The following is an 11,429-nucleotide window of genomic DNA, read 5'->3' on the forward strand; positions in this document are numbered from 1 at the left end:
ATACTACCTGATCTGAGACTTGAAAGTTTCCATTAGGTGAGGAAGGAGCATTCCAGTTGACTATATGATGAGCCAACATTGTTATCACTCCACCATACTATTTCTGCAATCATTGATGTAGAATCTTTATACTAATTCTTTTGCTTTGAGTATTTTTCCTTTTTATTTTTACTTGGTTAACTCCTGCACAATTTTTGTAAATCACTCTAAATATTACTTCCTCAGTGAAGTCTTCTCTGAATCATGCTTATAAATTAGGACTCCCTCTTTTTATTCTTTCTCCAGAGCAATATACCTTTTCCTATATAGCAATGATATCAGTTTGTAATTATAATTATTTGTGCAGTTCTTTCTTTAATACTTTTCCTCTCCACTGGACTGTAATGTCCCTGAGGCATGGACTCTGTTTTGCTCATCCTTGTAAATTCAGTACTTATTAGTGAGTGTAAAGCAGGAATGGGAAGTGCTCAGAAGCAATGAGAACACTGAGGAGACTCAATTAATTCAGAAACGAGGGCCTGGCTAGTGTCATATGATAGTGTATAATGGCATTGGCAATGAAAATGTGAATTGAGTCAAGGTTTGAGCAAGAAGATTTTTGCCAAGAAAGAATGAGCAGGATGAAGAGACTGGTTGAACTCTTCTATGACAGCCTTTTTTGAAGTGCAGAATGACAACACTGCACTCCGCATGGCACTTTCTTATTCTGTAGCTGTTTGTGTGTTTGTCTGTCTCACAACCAGGAGCTCTGAGAGGGCAGCACCTGGTTTACTGTTACACCAAGATTCAGTCTGTGAATATCCACTGATTAAATGAAAGAAAATGTCAGCAAATGATGAGGTCATAAAAAGGGATAATTAAAAAGAAAAAGTTTTTTAAGATTTGGAAATTCTCTGGGAGGATGGTGCTAGACATATGCTTTGACACCCAAGCAGAGATGTCTTGGATTTAGCTGGAAACCTGGAATTCACATTTCAGTGAGAAGTCAGAGCTAAGGAAACAATTTAGGATTTGTACATTTAATCATCGGAGAAGGCAATGGCAAGCCACTCCAGTACTCTTGCCTGGAAAATCCCATGGATGGAGGAGCCTGGTAGGCTGCATGCAGTCCGTGGGGTCGCTAAGGGTCAGACACGACTGAGCGACTTTACTTTCACTTTTCACTTTCACACATTGGAGGAGGAAATGGCAACCCACTCCAGTGTTCTTGCCTGGAGAATCCCAGGGACGGGGGAGCCTGGTGGGCTTCCGTCTATGGGGTCACATAGAGTCGGACACGACTGAAGTGACTTAGCAGCAGCAGCAGCAGCAGCAGCAACATTTAATCATTGATTTATTAACCAAGTACCCATTGTATTCCAGACATTGGACTAGGCCTCAGTAATACAAGCATGAATGAATAACTGTCCTTACTGTGTCCTCTATGCATGTGAAAAATACGATTGTGATATCTTTAATGCTTAACAGTGCTAACTTATTAACTTGGTGCTAACTGAGCTTAACACATGCTAGATGCCACATGTGTTCAAAGGAGAGTGAACTTGGATTTGCTTGGAGGAATCTAAGAGAGACTGATAGAAAACACTGGAGTTTACTCTTAAATGATATGTAGACACTAACTTGGTATGAGAAGTATAGTATGGTGTCTTTTAATATCATTTTGGACTAGTTTTAGTGTTGCTCAATTGTTTTATGTTCTTACTGATTTTCTTTCTACTTGTCCTACTCATTGATGAGAAATGAGTATAGAAATCTCCCACTGTATATGGATTTATCTATTTTTCATTTCACTTCTACCATTTTTTCCTCCATATTTTGAAACACTTATCAGGTGATTACACATTTAGGCTGAGCGACTTCACTTTCACTTTTCACTTTCACACATTGGAGAAGGAAATGGCAACCCACTCCAGTGTTCTTGCTTGGAGAATCCCAGGGACGGGGGAGCCTGGTGGGCTTCCATCTATGGGGTCACACACAGTTGGACATGACTGAAGTAACTTAGCAGCAGCAGCATGGTTACTTGATGAATTGTCCTCTTTGCCATTAAATGTTATGCCTATTTATCACTGGAAATACTAATGAACACAATGCTTGAATCACAGGAATAGATCAATAATTACAGGAAAAATAAACAAAATTTCAGGGACTCTGACCCACTATTCTACTGTTGGAATTTTACCTCAATATGGTGGCTGAAGAAGACTTTTTTTAAAAAAACTTAAAATATTAAAATGTTCACTACATTACTGTTTATACTGGAGCACAAGAAACAATGAATTATGGAGACTATAAAGCGTATAAAGTAATGGCACTTACACATGGTGACATGTTTTATAGCCCTCAAATATTATTCTTACAAATAATTGTCACAGTGTGAAAATAAATGTTTATGATTGGTATCAGAAGCTTTACATCCATTACTCAGTTTAATCCTTATACCAACTCTATGTGGAAGTTAACCACGAATACCTGTTTTTAGATAAGAAAACTGCTTTATCTACCCTAATAACTTGTTGGGTGCCTAATATGTTAACCTCAGTTATGACATTAAGTGATAAAAATAATTATAAAAATGTGCATGCAGTATATCTATAATTGTCAGAGATTATTAGAAGTAAGTTCATAAAGGTATTCAGAAGAGGTAATTGCTAAGAACCAAAACCTATATATGAATCTGCAATATTCTTAGTCTGTCAGAAACACATTATTAATATCTAGTCTTAAAAATCCTATAGAATAGATATGATTATTATTTGCATAATTTTACAGATGAGGAAAAAGGTATGAAGAGTTATTGACTTTCCTCTATTCACCCAAAAAATAAATGGCAGAGTGGAATATGAACACAGGCAAGGCCCCTTTATGTTGTATAATATTTCATTATTTCAGGAGTTCATAGTTTTTCTTTCATAATTTCAAATGTTGATGAAATGATAAACTTCTGAATGCAGTAATTGTGTTTTATGGTCTTTTGTATTTTCACAGCAACATACACAAAAGTTGAAAATTAAAAGGCAAAGGGCTTCCCTGGTGGCTCAGAGGTTAACGCGTCTGTCTCCAATGAGGGAGACCCAGGTTCGATCCCTGGGTCGGGAAGATCCCCTGGAGAAGGAAATGGTAACCCACTCCAGTATTCTTGTCTGGAGAATCCCATGGATGGAGAAGCCTGGTAGGCTACAGTCCACGGGGTCGCAAAGAGTCAGACACAACTGAGCGACTGAACAGAACAGAACAAAGTAAGCAAAGCATAACAGAGTTGTTAATAAGACATATAGGAACAGCTAGGATCCATTGCAAGCCTTGAAAGCAGCACCATGCCTGAAATTAAGTTTGTCAAAATTTGGAATTACTTAAACAAAGCTTAAAAACCTCAATATAGAACAAGAGTGAAAACTGGACACTCTGACCATTCCATCTCAGAAAAATAGCCTGAAAGGAGGTGATTAAGAATATTGGAGTTAAGAAAGGATAGTTGTGGGGATTAGTGATCCACTTTTCTCTACCATGCTAAATACAAACAAATTTAAAGCCAAAACTGCCTCAGGTATGTGAAATGAAATGAATAAATGGGACAAATAATGCATGGGGGATTTATGCCTTTATTTCTACTGACGAAGTCAGTCTTGCAGAACACAAAGTAAAGTGTCAAGAAGATTCTTACGTCCCCAAGTTCACATTATAAGAAATTTCACACTGTCCCCAGTGTATGTCACATTGGTGCACATTAGCAAAGTAAATACCTAGAATATATTGGTCATAGAAGTTTCAAAATAGCATTTGTACCAGTAAGAAAAGGAATGTTAAGTCCATATTGGGCAAACAGAGGAAAACGGAACATAACAATGATAGGTGTAATATAGCTCTGTGCTCCTACCCTCCACTGATCTTTTCAACAGCCATTTCAGCAGCTGGGTTTTGTCCCAGAAAAGACGCAAACAGAGGCAGAGAGGAATCCCAAACATGGAATTGATTGTTCCTCACTTAATAAACTTTAGTTCCACCTCAAAATGTCTACAGAAAGCAGTTTCTGACACCTGAAGCCTTGTGGAAGGTCCGACCAAGGGCATTCTTCACCTCATTATTTCTCAGGCTGTAGATGACGGGGTTCAACATGGGAGTCACAACAGTGTAGGACAGTGATAGCACTTTTTTGCTCTCAGGAGAATTATTGGACTTTGGACGGAAGTAGGTGAGGCTTGAAGATACATAGAAGAGGGAGACAACAAGGAGGTGGGATGAGCAGGTAGAGAAGGCTTTATGCTTCCCCTTAGCCGATGGAATCTTCAGGATGGCAGCAGCGATGCGAGTATAGGAACATAGGATCAGCAAGCAGGGTATCATGACAACCAGAATGGTTCCAATGATGGCATAGATCTCAAACAGTGTTGTGTCTGCACAGACCAGCCTCAGTATAGGAGGGCTGTCACAGAAGAAGTGGTTCACCTTGTTGCTACCACAGAATGGAAAGCTGAAGAGCCACATGGTCTGCACAGTAGCTACAGGAATGCCTGGAAGCCAGGAGACAGCTGCCAGTTTGGCACGTGTCCTTGGGTTCATGATGACTGGGTAGTGCAAGGGACTGCAGATGGCTACATAGCGGTCATAGGCCATGGTGGCCAGGAGGACGCATTCAGAAACCCCAAAGAAGAAGAAGAAATACATCTGAGTGGCACAGCCAAGAAAGGAGATGGTTGTGTCCTGAGCAATCAGGGTCCCCAGCATCTTGGGCACAATGGCTAGATTGAAACCAATCTCTAAGAAGGACAAGTTCCTGAGGAAGAAGTACATGGGGCTGTGCAGCATGGGGTCAGCCAAGGTAACCAGAATGATGAGGCTGTTTCCCAGCAGAGTGACCAGGTAGATGAATAGAAATGTCAGGAAGAGTAATGACTGTATTTCAGTAGGTAAGGAAGAAAAACTCATGAGGATAAACTCACTTACTCTTGTCCAGTTTCCTTCAACCATTGATAAACGAATGAACCCCCAGGTATGGTTATGGAGAGAGATTCTTGATTGGAAGGGTCAGATTCTGGATTTGTTTTCAGACTTTCTTAGTGTCAGGAAAGAAGTACAGTCAGGATCTCAGTTGTAACAGAAAGTGCCTTGTGTTATCTAAGAATCAACACAAGGAAGAAAGAATGGAGTCTGAGTTCTGAAATGGACAATGTCTCATCCTTCCCCACTCTTTTTCTTTATGATCCATTTTCTACTTTGTTACCATATTTACTAAAATAACTTGGATCATATCTATATACATTCATTTTCTGCTGCACATTTAACACCTTTGTAGTGGGGTTAAATGAGATGGGTTCTGAGGCAATGGAGTGGAGTCAGATGGAAAAGCAGTAGAAATTTTCCATTTGTTCCTACTATATATCCCCCCTTCTTTAAAGATTCATGGTGTTTATATTCTCCATCTACTGCCAAAGTAGGATTTACCTTTATGTACGCATTCAAGGACTGCAAACATTAAGAGTATTCTAGAGAGTATAGAGTAGAAAAAGTCAATTGTTTTATCATGTTTTGTTTTGACGTGACTCCAAGTAGTAGAAAATGTGGCGGTGAGATGCAAAGGAAGGATATCTACAGACTGTGGTAGTTTTAATGCACTTTCTCTCCCCTTTCAATATAAGAACTGTAGAGTACTTCTAGTCATGTAATGCTTATTCCTTCTTGCCTAAACAGATTATGAGGTAACAACCTTAGGATCTTTCTCCTCATTCCAGCAAGGCTATAATTGACAATTGATTGTTAGAATTCAGAATATCCACTGGCTTTCAACATTAAGATATGAGAGGAGTATTGTAGTACACCTAAGTAGATAAACAGTATGTCCCAGGAGAGTCCAACTACGTCTCTTTCAAAAGTGGACAAATTGGAGAAAAGAAGCAGATCCTCAGAAAAATTCTGTGAAAAATATGAGGAAGATTAGAGGTAATGTTCAAAAGATAATATTCATAAATAATTAACCTGGACTATATTAAATAAGAGAATCTTAAATCATATGAAAAAATTCAATATCTATTCCACTGTGACTCTTTCTCCATGAAGCTTAGAATCTAATGGAGGATATATTTAAACAATCAATTATATTAAAATCACAGTGAAGGTCTTGACACAGTAAATATACAGTATCTTGGTGGGGGTAATGTATAAGGAGAAGGGATACCTAATAAAGTCTTTGATGGCTTTCTATGAAATAAGGATGAAAATGAAGTTGGCTGAAGATGTGAAGAACACCTAGGGTGCACTTTATTGTGACAATAATATAAAAATAAAGAATTAGGATAAAGTAAAAATGACAAAGATGCTTACTCCTTGGAAGGAAAGTTATGACCAACCTAGATAGCATATTAAAAAGCAGAGACATTACTTTGCCAACAAAGGTCCGTCTAGTCAAGGCTATGGTTTCTCCAGTGGTCATGTATGGATGTGAGAGTTGGACTGTGAAGAAAGCTGATCGCCAAAGAACTGATGCTTTTGAACTGTGGGTTGGAGAAGACTCTTGAGAGTCCCTTGGACTGCAAGGAGATCCAACCAGTCCATTCTAAAGGAGATCAGTTCTGGGTGTTCATTGGAAGGCCTGATGCTAAAGCTGAAACTGCAATACTTTGGCCACCTCATGCGAAGTGTTGACTCACTGGAAAAGATTCTGATGCTGGGAGGGATTGGGGGCAGGAGGAGAAGGGGACGACAGAGAATGAGATGACTAGATGGCATCACTGACTCGATGGACATGAGTTTGGGTCAACTCTGGGAGTTGGTGATGGACAGGGAGGCCTGGAGTGCTGTGATTCATGGGGTTGCAAAGAGTCGGACACGACTGAGCGACTGAACTGAACTAAACCGAACTTTTTTAACTGAAATCATTTGTTAATACAGGCAGACACAGGTGTGTATTAAGACACACAAATGGAAATATACCAACATGCCTTGATCTTTGTCATTTATATTTAAGAAAAATCTTAGAATAGGGAAACTATCTTTTAAGCATTCAGACAGGTGATAAATAAAAACAAAAAATGAAGACCACATATCACAGTCAAAAGACCTTTCAGGCTCCTGCCAGTCCCTCCAGAACTTCCAGAAAAACATTCTTCTTCCAATCATTCACTGACTGTGCTAGGAAGAGGAACCCACTCTTCTAGCCTTTCTGCACCCACAGAATTGACTTAAGGAAATAGTGAACTTGATGTGATCTATCTTGTTCCACTAAAGCAAGTCTTCCCTGAGTTAATTAGAGGACAGTTAAGATTTCAGGAGATATATGTTCTGTCAAAGCTACAGTGACTGGAAGTTTTCTGACCCAGAAAGATTTACAGGACAGAACTGGAGAAAATAAAAACAAAACCCTGGGTAATCTCAATCTGCTTGTTGTCTTAGATGTCACTTATGACAAAGAAAGGGGAAACTGTGGCTCAGGAAGGGGGAAAACTGGTAAGATTGTTCCAGTGTGGACGGAGGAATGGAATTAGGTGTTCCACCAAATCCTGCCTAGCTGAGCACCTGAACCTTGAGATGGGCCTGGGTTGATTTGGCCCTTGATGAGATTCTTACCTGTGCCCAGTACGGAGATCTGCCTTGTTCAGCTCTACCTGATACCTATGCTTCATGCAGGCCCCTGAGTGTTTGACAAACTCTGGCTCTGCTGTCAGAAAACCAGAAAAAGTACCAGGGAGTCTTACTCACTTTCCTGGATAAGTCATTAACAATTGGACCTGAAACCAGCTTACTGCAGCCTTCTCTGTATCAGGTGTGAGTGAGCAGACTATATGGGTTGGCCCTGCTCCCAGTCCTGACTTAGGAGATCTGTTCCCAGCTGTGCCTCTTTTGTCCTCAGGGCCATGTAAAGGGCTGGCACCTGCATTTCCCCCCAGGTGTTTCTGGGCTCACCTTTGCTCCTCTTCCTGCCCTTCCTCAAGGGTACCTGACCTTTCTTGATTCCACTACTCTTTGAGTCCCTAAGGAATGCCAGATGCCAATAGGATGAAGTTCAAGAAAGGAAAACCATACTCTAGGAGTGTGATATTGTATAGAGAAAAGCACAAACGTTTTGGATTCTAAGTGACCTAAGTTTAATCCCAGCACTGGAACTCTCTGGTTGCTGATGCCTAGCAATTTTATTAAACTCTCTGAGTTTCCATTTCCATATTGCTTAGACAACTATGCTTATTTTACAGGATTGGTATAAACAGGATGAGCTATATTAACAAGAATGTTAATATATTCTATTACAGCATATATGGGGCTTCCCTGGTGGCTCAGATGGTAAAGAATCTGCCTGCAATGCAGGGGACCTGGGTTCGACTCCTGGCTTGGGAAGAGCCCACAGAGAAGGGAATAGCTACCCACTCCAGTATCCTTGCTTGGAGAATTCCAAAGACAGAGGAGCCTGGCGAGTTACAGTCCAGGGGTTCACAAAGAGTCAGACACAACTGAGAGACTAACATACACACACAGCATATATATTACTGTCTCATGAATATCATAATAACCTTCCCAATAATCAGTAATTGTTCATTAATAAATATTGAGTAATTACTATATGCCAGGCATTGTTATAGATCCTCAGAGAGAGAAATAAACAAAACAAAGTCCCTGCAATCTTAAAGATTACATTTGATTGAGGGAAGCCAGGCATTGACCAAATAAACAAGCATTTAAGACTAAGTAGTTGCTATGCACAAACTTCACTGGCTCCTGGCTTTGGCTCAGAAGCCTCTTAATATCTATTTTTTATAGATTAATCAGGCAATAAAACTGCACTGGAAAAGATAGTGGGCCTATGTGCCTTTTAAAATTTGGCCATAGATATCTGTAACCTATAATATTCATCCATCCTGTCCATGTTTGTGTTGAACACTGGGGCTTGTGAAAAGAGCTTAAGAATGCTTGGAATGAATGAATCTGAACTCCTAGCAAAGGGATTGAACAATAATATTGGACAAAAAAAATTGAAGAAGAAAGGAAATGGAGGCCAGCTGGAGCCTTTAGAAGCAAATCTGGACAGAAAAAATGTGGGCAGAGGAAAGCTAAATTATCTATGAGGCCAAGCTGTGTGTCATGGGACCTGAACTAGTCTTACTGCAGGAAGAAGGTAGACTGCTGTGATTTCTTTGAACTATTGTCATACTGTTGCCTTCTGTTACAATCATAGAGAAGATTACCTGTATAATGAAATTCGTATTGCTCTGTATTCTTTTTAAACTGTATTTATATAATTATTGTGGCTTCCAAGGTGGCTCAGTGGTAAAGAATCCACCTGTAAAGCAGGAGCCAAAGTTTGACCTCTGATCCGGGAAGGTGCCATGGAAAAGGAAATGGCAATCCACTTCTGTATTCTTCCCTGGGAAATTCCGTGAACAGAGGAGCCTGGAGGGCTACAGTCCATGGGATCTCAAAAAATTAGACACCACTTCAGCAATGACCACAGGACTGGAAAAGGTCAGTCTTCATTCCAATCCCAAAGAAAGGGAATGCCAAAGAATGCTCAAACTACCGCACAATTGCACTCATCTCACACACTAGTAAAGTCATGCTCAAAATTCTCCAAGCTAGGCTTCAGCAATATGTGAATCATGAAATTCCAGATGTTCAAGCAGGTTTTAGAAAAGGCAGAGGCACCAGAGATCAAATTGCCAACATCCGCTGGATCATGGAGAAAGCAAGAGAGTTCCAGAAAAACATCTATTTCTGCTTCATTGACTATGCCAAAGCCTTTGACTGTGTGGATTACAATAAACTGTGGAACATTCTGAAAGAGATGGGAATACCAGACCACCTGACCTGCCTCTTGAGAAACCTGTATGCAGGTCAGGAAGCAACGGTTAGAACTGGACATGGAACAACAGACTGGTTCCAAATAGGAAAGGAGTACATCAAGATTGTATATTGTCACCCTGCTTATTTAACTTCTATGCAGAGTACATCATGAGGAACACTGGGCTGGAAGAAGCACAAGCTGGAATCAAGATTGCCGGGAGAAATATCAATAACCTCAGATATGCAGATGACACCACCCTTATGGCAGAAAGTGAAGAGGAACTCAAAGGCCTATTGATGAAAGTGAAAGAGGAGAGTGAAAAGGTTGGCTTGAAGCTCAACATTCAGAAAACAAAGATCATGGCATCTGGTCCCATCACTTCATGGGAAATAGATGGGGAAACAGTGGAAACAGTGTCAGACTTTATTTTTGGGGGCTCCAAAATCACTGCAGGTGCTGATTACAGCCATGAAATTAAAAGACGCTTACTCCTTGGAAGGAAAGTTATGACCAGCCTAGATAGCATATTAAAAAGCAGAGACATTACTTTGCCAACCAAGGTCCGTCTAGTCAAGGCTATGGTTTTTCCCGTGGTTATGTATGGATGTGAGAGTTGGACTGTGAAGAAAGCTGATCTCCAAAGAATTGATGCTTTTGAACTGTGGTGCTGGAGAAGACTCTTGAGAGTCCCTTGGACTGCAAGGAGATCCAACCAGTCCATTCTAAAGGAGATCAATCCTAGGTGTTCATTGGAAGGACTGATGCTAAAGCGGAAACTCCAATACTTTGGCCACCTCATGCGACGAGTTGACTCACTGGAAAAGAGTCTGATGCTAGGAGGGATTAGGGGTAGGAGGAGACGGGGACAACAGAGAATGAGATGGCTGGATGGCATCACCGACTCGATGGACATGAGTTTGAGTGAACTTTGGGAGTTGGTGATGGACAGGGAGGCCTGGCGTGCTGTGGTTCATGGGGTCGCAAAGAGTCGGACACGACTAAGCAACTGAACTGAACTTAACTGAAGCGACTAAACAACATACACAAAATCCAGGATGGAAGAAAAAGAAAACTGCTGAAAAGACTCAAACAGGCTTCCTCTCTTATAGAATCTTTTTTATTATTTTGCTAATAGTAGGCTGGTCATTGTTATAAGCCCTTGCCCAGAGGTTGATTAAGTGAATTGAGGCTACTGACTTTTGAAAAGCCTAGAGAGAAGTACTGGAGAAGGGAATGGCAAGCCATTCCAGTATTCTTGCCTAGAGAATCCTGCGGACAGAGGAGCCTAGTGGGCTGCTGCCCATAGGGTTGCACAGAGTTGGACACGACTGAAGCGACTTAGCAGCAGCAGAGAGCCGTACAAGATAGAGCTAGTGACTCAGGCTTTAAGAGTCACAGAATTTTAAACACAGGAAAAGTTTAACTGTTTCTTATTATAGCACAACTTTTAACAGTAAAGTAATATAAAAATTATCTTAATTCTATCAGTAGGCAATTGATTAAAAATTGTAGATTTCCATTGAATACTGTTAATGCAAGTTCATGTGCCTGATGCACAATGAGGCCAAACAAACTGAAACGTTGGCGTTTGGGGCAGAGAAAGGCTTATTGCAAGGCCATGCAAGGATATGGGAGGTTTTATGCCCTAAAAAGCCCTGAACTC

General features: G+C 40.5%; 1 protein-coding gene across 1 annotated transcript; it reads right to left on the reverse strand.

Annotated features, from left to right (window-relative positions):
• Nucleotides 1-4,014: 4,014 nt before the first annotated feature.
• On the reverse strand, nt 4,015-4,968 carry LOC129553830 (olfactory receptor 10A5-like). The gene has a single exon (XM_055422537.2). The coding sequence runs from the start codon at nt 4,966-4,968 to the stop codon at nt 4,015-4,017; it is 954 nt and encodes a 317-aa protein (XP_055278512.2).
• Nucleotides 4,969-11,429: the final 6,461 nt, after the last annotated feature.

This window comes from Moschus berezovskii, chromosome 14, assembly GCF_049115385.1.
Source record: "Moschus berezovskii isolate FMDL1 chromosome 14, NW_MosBer_1.0, whole genome shotgun sequence".
Lineage (NCBI taxonomy): Eukaryota > Metazoa > Chordata > Mammalia > Artiodactyla > Moschidae > Moschus > Moschus berezovskii.